The 18,688-nt window shown below is 41.6% G+C and overlaps 1 protein-coding gene across 18 annotated transcripts in view; it reads right to left on the minus strand.

Annotated features, from left to right (window-relative positions):
- The window catches only part of MAP4 (microtubule associated protein 4), a 169,696-nt gene that overhangs the window by 41,338 nt on the left and 109,670 nt on the right, over positions 1 to 18,688 (minus strand). For 8 of the 18 annotated variants that reach the window (XM_033864843.2, XM_073811106.1, XM_033864847.2 and 5 more), the window contains 6 exons: positions 17,227 to 17,349; positions 10,342 to 10,455; positions 7,425 to 7,559; positions 5,831 to 6,862; positions 5,003 to 5,125; positions 6 to 3,374 (listed from right to left, as the gene is read on the minus strand). In XM_033864843.2, coding sequence (XP_033720734.1) covers positions 6 to 3,374; positions 5,003 to 5,125; positions 5,831 to 6,862; positions 7,425 to 7,559; positions 10,342 to 10,455; positions 17,227 to 17,349 — 4,896 coding nt within the window. The remainder of the gene's footprint in view (positions 1 to 5; positions 3,375 to 5,002; positions 5,126 to 5,830; positions 6,863 to 7,424; positions 7,560 to 10,341; positions 10,456 to 17,226; positions 17,350 to 18,688) is intronic. The other 10 variants (XM_073811113.1, XM_073811111.1, XM_073811110.1 and 7 more) reach the window with 4 other exon arrangements.

An 18,688-nucleotide genomic window follows, 5' to 3' on the forward strand; every position in this document is an offset into this window, starting at 1 on the left:
CATACCACTGGACTTGAGTTGCTTGGATCGCTCTCGTTCCTGGACTGTAGATTTTGGTAAAAGTGGAGTGAGTCCTCGGGACTTGGTGGGTCTCATGTAGCCTTTCATGGGTTCTGCCGCTCTGCTTTTATCTTCCTTCTTCCCTTGTCCCAGTGCCTTCGGTTCAGATTTTTCTGTCATTTTCTCAGGTGCCTCTAAGATCTTGTCTTTGGGTTCTGGGAGTTGAAGAGCCTTGGAAGCAGTCACTACTAACTCATCTACCACCCTTGAAGGAGTCACTTCAACTTTGCCATCTAAGACACCTGACTGGAGTTCTGGTGGTGCCAAGGAAACACATGCCATTTCTCTGCTTTCAGAATCCAGACTGATTTCTTCCAATTTATCCTTTTCACTTTCTGGTGGCAAAAGAGTCGTATCTACCTCCTTATTCAAACTATCTGGGCCCTGGGAATCTCTATTTTCAGCACGTTGGTCCTCATAGAAACTGGGCTTTTGTGCTTTGTCTCCCATTAGGTCAAGAATTGGAACTGGAGCAGAACCTTCCTCAGACTCTTTCTGTTTGTTTACTGGACATGTTGGAAAATTACTGCTATCTGCACATGCTTCTAGGACTCTGACCCCACCTGCCAGGCTTTGTTCTTCTATGAGCACGCCAGAAAGAAGGTGGCCCCCTGCTGGCTCTGTGGTTTTCTCTACTGAGTGCTTTGATGCACCACTGGGCACTGACTCAGATTCTCCTATCACATGCCCTCCGTCTATCCCTGCTTCGTTTTTCATGGGACCAGCAAGCTCACCTTTATTCTGAAGACAGCTAACTCCATGGTTATTAACTGTTTCTATGGCTGCTGTCAGAGTTAGGGCAACTCCTCCTGTGCTTGTAGAGGGCATAACAGCACAGGGAGCCTTGGGTCTTTCTTCAACTGGGACTCCAACTTTGCTGCAATTATCTACCTCTAATAATTTGGAAATCTGGGCTGGAGCTGTCTCTTGCCTGCTTTCTGCCAAGGTGTCTGGAAATGAATCACTTTCCTTTACTACTTGAAAAGTAGAAGGGGGCAGTTTTTCACAGGCTGCTGATTCCTGAGCCTCTAGGCGGACTGTCTTATTCATCAATCCTGGTGGTGTTCTAGGGCAGGTAAATGTAATATTTCTATTTTCATCCACATAGCCCATTCCTTCAATTCTGTGGTCCCCTATGGTTTCCATGGGAACATGTATTTTTGTTGCATCTATCTTATTCTCCAGAATGTGCTTCTCAGGGAAACTATTTTTAACCTTTTTGCTTTTTCCATCATTACTCCTTTTATTTGGTTTGTCAGCAACTACAGTATGTCTCTTGGCCACATCTGTCTTATTCTCCTCAGACGGTACTGAAGGAACAAATCCTGCCCCCTGGATTTGGTCTTGGCAGCTCACATCTGTCACCTTGGTAGCTGGTTCAGTAACAGCAAAATCCTTGCCTGCACTTGTTTTGTTCCTGCCAAGAGCCCCAAGCTTAGAAAAATTAACCTCAACATTTCTACCCTTTTGGTCAACTCCTTCCACTGTGGGTGTATCTGATATACGTGAGAACAAAGGGTCATGATCTATGGGGAAAGTAAGTTCTAATTCTCTGTTTTGATGGGGAGTACTACCAATATCCCCACGCTTCCCTACAAAAGGTGGGTTGAGGATTTCTTCCTTCCTCTCCATTCTAGCAGGCTGTGTGGAATAACTATTTTTAAACTTTTTGTTTTTGTCTTCACTGCCTCTTTTTGTAGGCTTTTCAGAAATCCAGGGAGCTGCCTCATGATCCATCCAAGGACATTTTTCCTCCTCGCTCTGGTTGCCGACACGCATGCCTATGGCTACAGCTCCTCTTTCTGTTCTAGCACCGGAAGTCTGAATCACGCCTGACCCATTTCCCAAAGGAATCAACGCCTGCAAGGTGCCTGCCACCCTCAGGTCAGTCATCTCCTTAGGGTCCCGCATCACCACTGCCTCAGTGAGCTCAGCCACGGTCCCTGGTTGCTCTGAAGAACCCAGCCCCAGCTCCTCGCTTTTATCCATTCTTTCCATTTTAGGCGCTGGCTCACTTGGCACAAGAACAATTGTGTCCTTGCTGTCCTTCTGGCTGTCCGCAAGCCACAGCAGCTCAGACCTTGCTCTCACCTTCCCAGAACTTGCTCTCATCTTCCCAGAACTTCCCTTTCCCTTCCTGCTTTTGCCATCACCTGCCATTCTCTTAAATGGTTCATTCCCTAGTCCAGGAACCTGAGCTAACACCGTGTCCTGTGGCTGCTCAGAAGCAAAGATGCTGTTCTCCTGTCTTTCCTTGGGAATACTTTCCTTTTTTAGTTCTTTAACCTCTTCAGCTCCCTCAGAAAACTCTTTCTGTTTGTCATTCTGCAGTTTAGTCATTTTACTTTCACCACTCCCTTCTTTTAGACTACTTACTAATGGATTACCTGCTGTCAAAGTGGGTATGGAATTAGGCAGTTCTTTTGCTGCTTTGGGTTTTGAAACTCTACCCTCAGCCCCTTGGTCCAAGACAGGAGAGCAACCCTCTTTGGGTCTGATCTCCAAAGGAATTTCTACTTTGTGTGAAAAAACTTCTGTCAGGGGTCCTTTCAGATTGAGGGAGCCTACTGTCTGGCTTTTATCCACAGGAGTCTCGAGGTAGGGTGCAGGCTGTGATTTGCACTCATCTTGCTGCAGCAATTTCTTGTCTTGGCTCTGTGGTGCTGACTTGTTACCTCTCACCTCTGCCTCTACTCTCAGTTTGGGCTGAGAATTTACTGCAGTTTTCGGGGGTTCTTCCAAAGGACGCAAAGGAATGCTGAGACCCTCGGAGGCAAAGTTCTCAGCTACCAGTTTGGCTGCCCTGGAATCAATTTCACATCCCTTTTTCAAGTTTTCTCTGGATACCAGCCCATGTTCTGTGCCCACAGTGGTAGGCTGGCTGGGGGGAACACCTGACTTTTGTGGGTCAGTGGCAGAGGGATGACCTTTAGGCTCATCTGCATTGTCATCATCCCAAGGTCCCCCAGCCCGGGGCTGAGAGTATCTCTTTTGCTTTGGTTTCTTCTTTTTTTTCTTCATCATCATTGGTGTTCTTTCTATATCCCAGGACTCCCTGCCAAGATCCCTCTGGGGTTCAAGGAAGTCACCATGAATAGTTTTCCTCTGGTTCCCAGGCTCACCACAGGAAGACGAACCAGAAACCCAACCCAACTCAGACAAAGGGCAGGGGCCCAGCCCAGGATCAAGAGTCTTCCGTGGAGAAGAGCCTCCCAGCAGCTCAGGAGGGACCCTGGCAAGCCTGGGCCGGGCGGGCCGGGCGGACCTGCGATCACTGGGTCTGCACGCTTTTTTGGCTTGTGTGGGAAGGGTACCTGCAATACATGAAGGTGGCCAGAATTCCAAACAGAAAACCCCTTGTTATTGTTTCTTTAAGAAAATGTCCATTTAGTGACTCATTTAAGTAGTCTATTTTCACCAACCCACATACTGATTCATTTAGGAAAAGTTTTTTTCCAAAACATTTCTCACTCTTAACTGGGATTAGTAAATATTTAACAAAAATCAAAGATCATCATCTTGGGTAAAGACTTTTTTTTACAAAATGTATTTACAAAATATTCAAAACTTGATAAAAGAAATTCAAACAGCAATCTTCTAATCTGTATAATAAGCACCTACTGCCTATAAATCTCCTCTGATACTTATTTATATTTGTTATTATTTTTAATAGGTACATAATTCCCAGGATAGTAACAAGATGGTAAGCTCCTCTTTTTGGTGACATTGATTAACTGATTGAATGAAATATGTATGATTTTACAATTCTAAGAGTCTGTCACCAATATTATACTAATTACTTATCAGTATTATACCGATTACTTGTTAAACAGACCAGAAGGACAGAATTATACTACTTTTAAAAAAAAAAAGAAAGAGAAAAAGAAAAGATACTGAATTAGTATTTTGTCCAGAGAAAAAGTCACATTATTTCAGAACAAGAGCCTCCTACTTTGAAACACAAATGTGCTAGATTTCAATGTTCTGTCGCTAAAGGTACTTCCCAAAAGACAGAGATATATACATAATGCCAAGTATAGGATAATAAATTAAAACAATTAGGATGAGCACCCTTGGAAAAGTTTCAGGAAGTCACTTAGTCCAACCTCCTGCCTCTAAGTCAATGAATGCAGTATGGATCCAAGATCCTGGAAAGAGACCCGGTGAGAGCAGGTCTAGGACAACTCTTGGCAAGTTTGATGCAATAAATGACCTCACAGAATATTAAAATATTCAAATAGTAACTTTTGTCCTTATCTTTATCCCTCCAATGTCCTCCAAATCCTACCCTTTACTTAATACCTCAGGCCAATTATTGTTTTTCCTGAAAAATTGCTAGGCTTTAGCAACCCACAGCATTTATAACATTTAACATGGCAATTAATCAGCAGCTATTTGGTGCCATCTCTAATACTATTTAATTCAATTATTATATAAATCTTTGGTTTCAGAGTTCACGCCTGGGAACTTCTCTCACCATCCAGGCTAGAAAAGGACCAGGACCCAGGCCTAAGTATCTGTGTGCCTTAGCATGGTGTATACACAATAAGGACTTGAGAAATCTTTAATGATATGTTGAGTCACTAAAACAACATTTTTAAAAATCATACATTTATTTAGCTCCCACTTGGTGCCAGACAGTGTTCAAAGCAGTAGAGATTCCAAGTGTAGCAAATCTTGGTCCCTGCCCTGAAGTTCACGATCTCACCACAATCACAGAAAAGGAGGCAGAGAATCACTAAGTTGATAATCATGTGCATGTGCTTCTGGCTTACCATTAAAAATGTGTAAAGCTCACTGAAATCTGTTTAAGAAAGAGAGCTGACTTTGTAAACGGTCCTGCTGATCACCACCTTATAACCAGGAACAATGTCTTCCACCATCTCCCCATCTTTCCCAGTTTAAGCGTTTTCAAACAGGCCACTTTGTTTTCCTGACATACCTGAGGTCTCTGAAGGAAGTTCAGAAGGTTGACTACTGAACGGTTTCTTTTGCTCTAGTTCCTCTGACACAGAATCCTCATCTGTTGGCAAGTTGTGCTTTTGGCCCATGGCTGTGACTGCTTCTAAAGGTAAAAGTAAAAACCACACAGGTTTCAGAGAAGCACCATTTCAGCTACTTCTCCACCTTCCAGAAATTGGAAATGGACACAGTTTTTGAGGAATGAGGGACGCTCCTATTAGGGCAGGAGAGAAATGGAGTGGCATTTGGAAGGGGGAGGAAAGGGGGAGCTGGGAGGGTTGGGTTTTTTTTTAAAAAGAAGGGAAAAATAACAAATGTTTTTACAGTGGTGGGAATGATCCAATGTAAAGGGGGAAAAACATGGTGCGAGGCAAGAAAAGAGAATGGCCAGGGCAATGTGTGTAAGTAGACAAGAGAAGACAGGATCTAGTGCAAGACAAAGATGCTGCCCCTCATGACTAGGAGCAGGGACTGTTTGCTGATGGCAACAGCAGGGAAGGCAGAGTCTATGGATAAAGATACAAGTAGTTAGGTAGACGAGTGAGTGGAAGTTTGTGAATGTTCTCTTTTATTGCTTCAATCATCTATAAGAAAAACAGGAAGATGAGCAGAGAACAAGGATGGAGAAGGTGTTGGCGGTTGGAGGAGGGCAAAGGTGAGAAAGAACTGTTCAGGGGAGCAGGAATGTGTTTAGACTTGCGAAGTACAGTGTGACTGTCTTTATTTTACCTGGCATGACGTTTGTCCCTTACCCTTCTGGAGGCTACACCCCTGTACACAAATACTGCAAGTAAGCATAAACCCATACCTGCTGATATCATGAGAGGAGGTACAGCTGACTGTCCTTCATCCTGGAGAGATTCTAACTGGGAATCCTCACTTGTTTCTTCCTGTGTCCGTGCAGTTTCCATGTCCTTAACAGGAACTGGTGCCACCTCTGCTTCTGAGGATGCTGCAACATCCTTGGCTGGAGCCACATTGTTGGCCAGGGTCACCTCCATTTGTAGGGGTAGAGCCACATTCTTGCCCAGGGCCATCTCTGTTTCTGGAGATGAAACCACGTCCTTGCCCAGGACCACCTCTGTTTCTTGAGGTGGAGCCACGTCCTTGCTGAGGGCCATCTCTACTTCTGGGGGTGGAGTCATGTCCTTGACTGGGGTGACTTCTGTTTCTGGAGGTGCAGCCATGTCCTTGACTAGGGCCACCTCTGTTTCTGGGGGTAGTACCATATCCCCAGTCAGGGCCACCTCTGTTTCTGAGGACAAGGCTACCTCCTTGGCTGAAGATATTTCTGTGGATGACACAACGTCCTCATCCAGTGGCACCTCTATTTCTGAAAGTGATGCTACACCCTTGGGTGGGGCCGCCTCTCGGTCTGTAGGTGGTACCATACCCTCAGCTGGGGCCAAATCCATTTTTACAGGTGGTGTCCTCTCTGCTTCTTTGAATAGTAGTATGTCCTTGGCTGGGGTTACCTCTGTTTCTGTGGGCAGTACCATGTCCTTGGCCAAAGACACATCTGTTTCTGTGGGCAATACATTGTCCTTAACTGGGGTTGCCTCTGTTTCTAGGGGTAGTACCACGTCCTTGACTAAGGCCATATCTGGTTCAATGGATGATTCCATGTCCTTGGCCAGGGCCACATCTGGTTCGGTAGGTGGTTCCGTGTCTTTAGCCAAGGCCACCTCTGTTTCTGTGGCTGGCGCCACATCCTTGGCCAGGACCATCTCTGATTCTCGAGATGGTGCCATGTTAGCAGCCTTCAGTCCCATCACCATTTCCATTGCTTTTGCTGGTGCTCTCTCTTCTGCTGATGCCATTTCTACCTCCTTAGCAGGCTCTAAGGGAAATAAATTGGACATTTAGGATCCATCATTGTCTGCTCATAGCTCTTCATTCAAAATTTACTTTCTTAGGGCACAAGAGTATCTAGCTTTTGTGACCATAACATCCTAAACATAACTAAAAAGCTGTCCACTTAATGCATTTGTGCCTACTCTTCGACAGTCCTAATACTTAGAAGAATAGAATACTGGCAGAACAAAGAGTGGAGGAGGAAAGGCAAAGGAGAGAAAAAAACACAGGTCCAAAAAAATCAACACAGGTACACAATTAGTGTCAGAAAGGGAACCTGTGGGACATCAAGAAAACCCCCCAGAGTTCTAAATCTGCCCTGAATTACAGAGGGATTGTCTTTGCCCACTGGCCCTAAGTGTTGTATTTCAACTACAACTTAATTCCTCCAGCTTTGAAATCAGTAATTTAAATTTAAAAACATCTGTGACAGTTGTGAAAATTTTACCTAACTATACTGCTGCACAAGGCTCAAAAATGTTTGATGCTTTATATTGATTATTGATACTGTAACTATTAAGTGATAAACAGGGATCCTAACAATGTACCTGCTGTAGGCTGCAGAGGCTGTGTAATGGCCTCAGGGGAAATGAAGGATTCTGAATGTGGAGGGTTTGGAGCTTCCACAGGCCACCCCTGAGGAACAACAGCTGCAGGAGCAAATGTGTCACAGGGAAACACACCTAATATTGAAACACAAATACATTTTTCAGACTCAGTCAACACTGGGGAAAAAAGACATTTGATATTTAAAACCAGCTTTATATATTGCCATAAAGACATAGGCCAAAAGGACCAACAAGAAACAAAGCAAGAAAGTTTTAAAGTAAAAACCGCTGACATTCTCCAGGTTTTGGCTAATTGTTAGGCTGCTGCCCTGCTGATTGACACTGACTGGCCACCTTCTACAATGTTTTACAAAGATTCAAAAACACCAAAGAATAGGGAGGGTGGGAGGGAGACGCAAGAGGGAGGAGATATGGGGATATATGTATTTGTATAGCTGATTCACTTTGTTATAAAGCAGAAACTAACACACCATTGTAAAGCAATTATACTCCAATAAAGATATTAAAAAAATAAATAAATAAAAAATAGCAAAGGACGAGCTCTTGCTCCTACATCACAACCAACAGAACGCAACATACAGTAAGGGACAGTGAATCAATTCCTCATCTGTACAGTGAGATTAACATACAACCCTTTCCAACATTAGAAGACACTTTTGTGAAAATGCTTTGTAAATTATTAAGAACTAGACAGATGTAAAAGCATTATTATTATGCTGTCCTCTGCCAGACCTAATATCACATGGGATTTAGTATCGCCTGGTCCTTGCCATCAAGATTATTACAATTTAGCTAGAGAGGCAAGATAGACATATATCAAATAAAGTAAACTGTGTAGTATGGACTAAATGCTATAAGAATTTCAAAAGAACCATGAGACCAGCACAGTCACAGAAGGCTTCAGAGGAGAAGCAAGAGCAGGAAGAGAGGGGAGAGTAGTCAATTTCAAGGATGGAGAGCTCACTGAGCAAAGAAAAGAACGAGGATGCCAACAGGACAAGAATGTTTCTGGGACTATGAGATTAGTCTGATTCAAACAGATCTTGTATACCAGAGAGGGAAAATGGGATTAGAACAAACAGTAGAAGAAAAAATCCAGAAAACCAGAGAATTTAGAGAAAAAAAGTGTGTGTGGGGGAGCTGTCTTAAGGTCTTAATCATAAAAATGAGACATGAATACAGAACAGGGAGTCAGATGATCAGGTATATTCAGAATTAATTTTAAAGGAGAGCAGGAAGTCTGATAGGCGACCACTGAGGTGGTCTAGGTATGAAGTGATAGGGGCTTGCATGGCGTAAAGCAGAGGGAGCAGAAAGGAAGAGAAGAAAGATGCTGTAAAGAAAGAAGTCAATGCAACTAAGTGACTGCCTAGGTAGTGAGCTGAAAAAACAGGAGTCAAAGCCAAAATCAAATCAGGAGACTAGATGGATTGCATCAAAGTCAACTCATTTAACATCCTTCTTGCAAGAGATCATCAGGCCAAAGAAAAGCATAAGTGAAACATACAACTACTAGCCAGGATCTTTACAAATACAAAATTATAAGCATTATTTGAAGTGGGACTTACTGATGATGGGTACTGAAGGAAACCAGAACATGTTACCCCAAAATATGCCCCTTTGACATAAAAATTTTGAGCTGAAGGCAATTAAGCAAACAACAAATTGAGAAAAAGCTCCTCCCTTTCTGCCTGAAGGCAGGATATAAATTTTCCTTTCACTGGCAAGAGACACTTATCAGGCCAGAGAGGGTACCAAGAATATGCAAACAAACCTGACTCCATTAGTTCCCTCTCATATACTTACCTTCCCGAAGTATGACTCTTGGAAGTGTAAAACTGCTTTCCTTTATCCTGTCATTTCTCTACAAATTTAATATTCTTTGTTGAGGATGCTACACAAACTGAATTTCTTTCTTTTTTAAAATAAATTTATTTATTTTGTTTTTTTGTTTATATATTTTTGACTGTGTTGGATCTTCGTTGCTGCACGCGGACTTTCTCTAGTTGCAGCGAGCAGGGGCTACTCTTTGTTGAGGTGCGCCGGTTTTCCTTGCGAAGCATGAGCTCTAGGCACATGGGCTTCGGTAGTTCTGCCACGCGGGCTCAGTAGTTGTGGCTCACAGGCTCTAGAGCGCAGGGTCAGTGATTGTGGTGCAAGGGCTTAGCTGCTCTGCAGCATGTGGGGTCTTCCCAGACCAGGGCTTGAACCCATGTGCCCTGCATTGGCAGGTGGATTCTCAACCACTGTGCCACCAGGGAAGTCCCAAACTGAATTTCTAAGCTACACCTTTGAGTTACTTTCCTCCCATGTGATGTATGTTGCATGCGTTAATAAACTATTTGTTTTTTTCTTATTAACCTGTCTATAGAGTCTCAACTGAACACCAAAGATGGGTAGAAGTAAAGTTTTGCCTGCCCTACAGTACCTTGGCCACATTCATGTTAAGTTATACAAAACCAGGAATGAGGAAACTACTAATTGATAACTAAGATCTGTTTAACGTTTAGTTTACCATGTACCAGAAACTATGCGAAGTACTTTTACATAAATTTTATTTCATCAACACCACATCTTTAAGGTAAGAACAAGTGGTGGCCCCATTTTATAAAGAAACCAAAGTTTAGGGAGGACATAACTTGCAGAAGGCCATGAACTAATAAAAATGTGGAGACAGAACCTGGCCCTAGGATATAGGATTCAAGATCCCATGAGAGGAGGTGAGCTGAACCTGAGCAGCCCAACTGTGAATTCTCTGTGACTAATCTAGAAGGAGCCTTGTCAGAGCCAGAGCCCCTAAACATGACTTTGCCTAGTGATTCACTTCAAAGGTGATGGGTGAAAAGCCAAATTAATTGATGGAGTTAAGAAATAAATCCAGCTGGAGAAGTCATACCATAACTGTCCTTCAGGGGATCATTTTGTTCTGCAGATGCTGAAGCACTGGTTGTTCCACTGGGGAGAAAGAGCAAATCTTCCAGGCTGTCATCATGGTGCATCTTAAAGGGATCTGGAATAAAGAAGGAATTTAAAACTCATTCCCATTGAACACAACTAGAAAGATTATCATTCCTTTTTATCCTCTGATGAATACTGATTAGCTACATGTGTGTCGTCAACAGTGAGTTAAATATGTTGAGATAATATGTGACTGAATGTGGTAGGGAATCAAATATTCATTAATTCACTTGTGACAAGTTAAAAATACATAATCTCATATTCTCTAAGATTTAATTATCTAAATCAGACAGCCAACAAATACATAAAACTAAAACTACAACTAATGCTCGAGTCTATAATATATTAGGAGGTGAGAGTACAAATATAAACTTTCAATATGTATTTACAGAGCAGACATTCATTTTAGGTTATTAAAAACACACACACACACACAGAACAAGTAAAAGAGACATTTTCACCTCCTGTGGAGAGCATGAAGAAAACTGCATTTCAAAAGCTGTCTGAATGAGACAAGGTGAACTGCTGGTACCTGGAAAGAATGAACTCTAGACTCAGGAGTTGGCATGAGTAAAGGCACTGAAAACATCAGGTAAACTCTGCACCTTCTTACATGAAAAAAGAGCAAAGCCATTTAGGCCAAGCAAGAATTCTGCTCTCCAAGGAGGCCATCTCGAAATGCAACACACATCTGAATTAGCCTGAAAGTTTATAAAAACACACTGCTGGGCCCTAAGAATCTGCATTTCTAACTAGTTTCTCAGGGAATGCTAATTCCCTTTAGGCACTTCCATTGTCAGAGGCAGCTGCACTGAAGTCCAGGCTTTAAGTGAATGTTCATTCCTGTGGCTCTGAAGCAGCTGCCCCTCCCTCTTATAGTAAGGGATTTCAGGCTTAGGGGAGCGCACGGCACTGCAGAATATGAACGAGCAGAAAGGAAACTGAGAAACTGCTGGGGCTGGAGGAGGCCCCAGTGCTGCTGCTTCAGAACAGCAGAGGAGCTAGAATCTAGACAGATTAGAAAGCTTCATTCTCCCCAGTCTTAACTTGGTTTGGGGTACCTGCTGCTTGCTCTGCCTCTCACACTTCCACTGAAGGAAAACAGGACACTTAAACCAGCAATGAGAATAACTGTTGTATGGTTCGCACATTAGGAGGGGAAGAATGCTAAATCACATGTAAAAATCAAAGATTTCTACAAAGTTCTGTCAATTATTCATTACTATTTTACTAGGTGCATATGATATGGCAGACCCTGTGTGTTCTAAAAACCCAAAGATGTATAAATCAGGGTTGAAAACATTTAGGAGATCGATATACTTTAGTTCAAGTCAAGGAAGGTCTTCACTTGAAAAATATTTAAGCTGAGCACTAAAGAACTGAGTGGTTGCGGGACAGAGGAAGACCTTTTCTTTCTCTACCTACATACATTCCCTCTCTTAGTGATCTCATCCAGTCTCACAGTTTAAAATTCCATCTGTAAGATGATGACACTCAAATTTGTATCTCCAGTCATCTCAACCTCTCCCTTTATTTCCTGATTTCTGTATCAAACTGCCAACACTTAATGTATAAAATAAAACCAAAATGTAACCTGTTTCCCAAATCACTCCTCCTACAGTCTTCCCATCTCTGATGGCATTCTATCTTTTTGGTCCAGAACCCTGGAGTCATCCTTGGTTTCTCTCTTTCATACACCACATCCAAGTCGTCAGGAAATCCAGCTGACTTGACCTTGAAAATGTCCCCCAGTGGGCTTCCCTGGTGGCGCAGTGGATAAGAATCTGCCTGCCAATGCAGGGGACACAGGTTCGAGCCTTGGTCCAGGAAGATCCTACATGCCGCGGAGCAACTAAGCCCGAGCACCACAACTGCTGAGCCTGGGCTCTAGAGCCCACGAGCCACAACTACTGAGCCCGCATGCCACAACTACTGAAGCCTGAGCTTCGCAACGAGAAGCCACCACAATGAGAAGCCTGCACACCGCAACGAGGAATAGCCCCCGCTCACCGCAACTAGAGAAAGCCCGTGTGCGGCAACAAAGACCCAACACAGCCAAAAAATAAATAAATAAAATGAAAAAAAAAGGTCTCCCAGAATCTATTTCTTCCCCACCTCCACTACAGTTTCTCACAAGGCTGCAGTGAAGGTACTGCCCAGGGCTGTGATCATTTGGAGACTTGACTGGGGCTGGAGAACCTGCCTACATGATGATGGCTTACTCACATGGCTGTTAACTGGAGGCTTCTGTTCCTCCCCACGTGTGCCTCTCCACAGCAGCAGCTATCGCCAGGGTGAGTAAACCCAGTGTGACCAAGACAGAAACTGTAGTGTCTTTTGTAATCTAATCTTAGAAATGGCATACCATTATTTCTGCCATCTATTCTATTGGTCACATAGCCCAAGCATGGTACGATGTGGAAGGTGACTACACAAGGGTATGAATACTAGGAGGTGGGGATCACTGGAGCCATCGCCCTGAATTAGTAATTAAAAACTACTCACAAAGAAACGCCCTGGCTGAGATGGCTTCCCTGATGAAATCTACCAAATATTTAAAGAAGAATGAAAATCAATTCTTCACAAACACTTCCAAAAATATTAAAGAGAGGAGGATACTTCCAAACTCATTGTATGAGACTAATATAAAACTAGACAAAGACATCTCAAGAAAGGAAAACTACTGACCAGTATCTTTTCTGAACATGGATGCAAAAGTCCTCAACAAATGTTTACGTATGTGCCAGCATATAAAACTCATTATATACCATGACCAAATGGGATCCATCTCAGGAATGCAACATTGGTTTAACATCCAAAAATCAATTAATGGAATACATACATAACAACAGAATTAAAAAAATAAAACCACATGATCATCAATAGATGCAGAAAAATCACTTGGCAAAACCCAACACCCTTTCACGATAAATCAAACACTCAACAAATTAGGAATAGAAGGCATTTTCCTTAATCTGATAAACGACATCAACAAAAACCGCACAGCTAAGACCATGCTTAATGGTAAAAGACTGGATGCTTTCCCTAACTAAGACCAGGAACAAACAAGGAAGTCTGCTCTTGCCACTTCTATTTAACATTGTACTGAAGGTTCTAGTCAGGACAATTAAGCAAGGACAAGAAATAAAAGGCAGCCTGATTAGAAAGGAAGAAGTAAAACTTTATTGTAGAGGACATGATCTTATACGCAGAAAATCCTACGGAATCAACTAAAAAACTATTAGAACTAATGAGTTCAGCAAGGTTGGAAGATACAAGATCAATATACAAAAACCAATTCAGAGTCAGAAAAATCTGAAAATGAAAGAAAACAATTCCATTCATAAGAATAAAGAACAATAAAATATTAGGAATAAATTTTACAAAAGGGAGTATAAAACTTACACTCTGAAAACTACCAAAATGTTGCTGAAAGAAGTAAGGTATAAACACATGGAAAAACATTCTAAGTTTAAGGATTGGAAGACTTAATATTGTTGAGATGGCAAAACTCCCCAAATTGATCTACAGATTTAACACAATTCCTACCAAAAATCCCAGCCGATTTCTTTTTCTTTTAATTAATTAATTAATTTATTTATTTTTGGCTGCATTGGGTCTTCGTTGTTGCCTGCGGTTTTTCTCTAGTTGCAGCAAGCGGGGTCTACTCTTTGCAGCGGTGCACAGGCTTCTCATTGCGGTGGCTTCTCTTTTGCAGAGCACAGGCTTTAGGTGTGTGGGCTTCAGTAGTTGTGGCATGAGGGCTCAGTAGTTGTGGCTCGCGGGCTCCAGAGCGCAGGCTCAGTAGTTGTGGTGCACAGGCTTAGTAGCTCCATGGCATGTGGGATCTTCCTAGACCAGGGATCGAACCCATGTCCCCTGAATTGCCAGACAGATTCTTAACCACTGCGCCACAGGGAAGTCCTCCAGCTGATTTCTTTATAGAAATTCACAAGCTGACTCTAAAATTAATATGGAATTCCAAAGGATACAAAATAGCCAAAACAATCATCAAAAAGAAGACCAGGGCTTCCCTGGTGGCTCAGTGGTTCAGAGTCTGCCTGCCGACGCAGGGGACATGGGTTCGTGCCCCGGTCGGGGAAGATCCCACATGCCGCGGAGTGGCTGGGCCTGTGAGCCATGGCCGCTAAGCCTGCGCGTCTGGAGCCCGTGCTCCGCAACGGGAGAGGCCACAACAGTGAGAGGTCCGCGTACCGCAAAAAAAAAAAAAAGAAGACCAAAGTAGGTAGACTCATACTACTCAATTGCAAAACTTACCACAAAGCAACAGTAATCATGACAGTGTAGTACTGGCATAAGGACAGACATACAGAACAATGGAACAGAACTAAGAGCTGAGAAACAAAACTGTGTATCTATGGTCAACAAATTTTCAACAAGGGTGCCAAGACAATTCAATGGGGAAAGAATAGACTTTTCAAACAATGGAGCTGGGACAACTGGATATCCACATGAAGAACAATGAATCTGGACCCCTACACCTTTCACCATACACAAAAATTAACCCACAGTGGATCAAAGACCTCAATATAAGAGCTAAAACTATATACAATTTTTAGAAGAAAACATAAGGATAAATCTTCATGACCTCAGATTTGGCGATGGAGCCTTAGATATGACACCAAACCTTGAGCAACAAAAGAAAAACTAGATAAAGTGGACATCATCAAAATTAAAAACTGGGCTTCCCTGCTGGCACAGTGGTTGAGAATCCGCCTGTCGATGCAGGGGACATGGGTTGGAGCCCTGGTCCGGGAGGATCCCACGTCCCGCGGAGCAGCTGAGCCCATGTGCCACAACTACTGAGCCCATGTGCCACACCTACTGAGGCCCATGCACCTGGAGCCCATGCTCTGCAACGGGAGAAGCCACCGCAATGAAAGGCCTGCATACCGCAGTGAGGCGCAGCCCCTGCTTGCCGCAGCTGGAGAAGGCCCATGTGCAGCAACAAAGACCCAACGCAGCCAAAAATAAATAAATTTAATTAATTAATTATTAAAAACTTTTGTGCTCCACGGACACTACCAAGAAAATCAGAAGATAACCCACAAATTGGGAGAAAATAGTTGCAAATCATAAATCTGATAAGCGTCTAGTATGTGAAATATAAAGAATTCTTACAGCACAACAAAAAGATCAACCAATTAGAAAATGGTCAAAGGATCTGAATACACATTTCTCCAAGGAAGATATACAAATAGCCAATAAGCACATGAAAAGATAAAAAGATAATCAACATCATCAGCCATTAGGAAAATGCAAATCAAAATCACCACAAGATACCATTTCACACCCATTAGGTTACTATAATTGTTTAAAAAGGGAAAACAAGTGTTGTCAAGGATGTAGTGATTACAAACCTCATAGGTTACTGATGGGAATATAAAATGTTGCAGTTGCTTTGGAAAACAGCTTGGCAATTCCACAAATGATTAAACAGAGTTACCATATGATCAGCAATTCCAATCCAGGTTACATTCCTTCATCTACACAAAATCTTGTACACGAATGCTTTAGAAAGCATTATTTACAATAGTTGGGGGAAAAAAGGGGGAGACCAACCCAAATGTCCATCAACTGATGAATAAACAAAATGCAGTGTATCCATACAAAATATTACATGCCCATTTAAAGAATGAAGTTCTAATCCATGCCAAAAAATGCATGTACCTTGAAAACACTGGGCCAAATGAAAAAAGCCAGCCACAAAAGACCACATATTAACATGATGATTCCATTCATACGAAATGTCCTGAATAGGTAAATTTATAGAGACAGAAAGTAGATTTAGTAGTTGCTTAGGGCTGGGGTGGATAAGGAGATGGGAGTGAAATCTAAGGAGTACTGAGTTTCTTTATGAGGTGACAAAAAATATTCTAAAATGGACTCTGGTGATGGCTGTACATATATGCAAATATAATAAAATCCACTCAATTGTACATTTTAAATGGGTGAATTGTATGGTATGTGAATTACATCTCATTAAAGCTTTCTTCAAAAATTATGTATATCTGGGACAGCTCATGACTGGAGAGTGGTACAGAACATCAAGTACTAGAACATCTGGAACCAGTTATGGGCACCTTTTAAGTTAGATAGCAAAAAAGAAACCATATATAAGTGGAAACAAATAACTTGAACTCTCAACCTCATTAACTCTGACATGGAGGTATCAACTACTGCTTTGAGGTGCTTCTGCAGTCCATCCCTCCCACCACTTCCAACTCTAGGCAACTATAGATAGGCTTTTTTTTGTCTCTATAAATTAGTTAGAATTTTATACAAATTGGGTATAAGTTTTAGTTTTCTTTTTTTTGTCAAATGAGGATAATATATACTTGGCAGAGTTAGGTAAGAAACACAGATAATATGTATATTGAGGCTCTAGTACTGTGCCTGGCACAAAATAGGCATTTGACAAATGGTGCTATTAGTACTATAATAATTCCTTTTGGAAGAACTAAGGTTCTAAGGTACTATTGATCATTTAGTCCTCAATGAATATGAATTTCAGCTTTTTACTCAAAACAGGTTTTGAAGGGGAGAAAACAAAGGGGTACCTGCCTCAGAAGAAGGGATAAATAGAAAGGAGAAAGGGTCAACTAAATGTTCAGGGGAAATAATTATACCTTGGTTGTGCTTTACAAGCTATATTTAGGCTGAAATGTTTTATCTCATTTACTGGTGGGAATATAAAATGCTGCAGTTGCTTTGGAAAACAGCTTAAATAGTGGTGATTGTGGCATTTCCATGTTTATGTCATAGTTCACATTCAGCAGTCACAAGCAAGCCTTGCACTTACCAGTCTGGATAGGATTCACCACTTGCTCGGGTTCAAAGCAAAAGTTTGTATTTTCTGGCCAGTTCTGGCTGTTCTGATATCCCTGGTAGGCCATTTTCTCTTCAAGGAATTCAGTTGGAGACCCTTTAAATAGAAACAGGAAACAAAAGTTAAAAGGTACCACTATTGACATCTGATTATTTTTGGCTTTTGTAAATAATGCTGCTATGAACATTCAAGTACAGGTTTTTGTGTGGACATACGTTTTCAATTCTATTGGGTATATATGCTCAGCAGTTGAACTGCTAGGTGATACAGCAATTCTATGTTTAACATTTTGAGGATCTGCCAAACTTTTCCATAAATGTATATAAATGGCTGTACCAGTTTATAATCTCACCAGTAATGTCTGAGGGTTTCAATTTCTCCACATCTTCACCAACACCTGCTATTATCTTTTTTTATTTTAGCCATTCTAGATATGGGTGTGAAGTGGTACCTCATCACGGTTTTGATTTGCATTTCCCTGATGACTAATGATGTTATGCATTACTTCATGTGCTTATCTAAGGTCACTTTTATGTTTTTCTTCCCCAAAGAAAGGTTTATTCAAATAATTTACCCAATTTTAAATTAAGCTACTTGTTTTTTTCATTATTGAAATGTAAGATTCACTTTCTTGATGATGTCCTTGGAACACAAAAGTTCTTAATTTCAATGAAGTCCAGTTTATGTACTTTTTCGGTCATCTGTGCTTTCAGTGTCGTATCTAAGAAACCACTGACTAATCTAAGGTTACAAAGATTTATGCCCATGTTTTCTTGTAAGAGTCTTATAGTTTTACCTCTTACATATACGTATATGATCCATGTTGGGTTAATTTTTTATATGGTGTTAGGTAGGGGTCTTAACTTCACTCCTTTGCATACAGCTATCCAGTTTTCCCAGCACCATTTCTTGAAAAGACTGTGCTTCCCCCATTAACTTATCTTGGCACTCTTGCTGAAAAATGTAAGAGTTTACATCTAGACTTTGACAGTTTCTTAAAATGTTAAACTTAGACTTATCACATGACCCAGCAATTCCACTCCTAGGTGTCTACCCGAGAGAAATGAAAACAAATATCTATACAAAGACAATATATGAATGCTCACAGCCATGTTATTCATAATAGCTAAAGACTGGAAACAAACCCCAAATTCATCAACTGATGAATGGATAAACAAAATATGGTACATATATTGGAATACTGTTCAGCTGTAAACGGGAATGAAATACTGATAAACACCTCAACATAGATGGATGAACTTTACAAGCATTAATAAGCTAAGTGAGAAAAGCACGACATGAAAGACTATATGCTGTATGATTCTGTTTATATGAGTTTTCTAGAAAAGATGACTATAAAGATAAGAAGCAAATCATTGGTTGCCTAGACTGTAAATAGAGATGGGGATTGAGTGTACATGGACTCAAGATAACT

Source organism: Tursiops truncatus, chromosome 10, assembly GCF_011762595.2.
Source record: "Tursiops truncatus isolate mTurTru1 chromosome 10, mTurTru1.mat.Y, whole genome shotgun sequence".
Lineage (NCBI taxonomy): Eukaryota > Metazoa > Chordata > Mammalia > Artiodactyla > Delphinidae > Tursiops > Tursiops truncatus.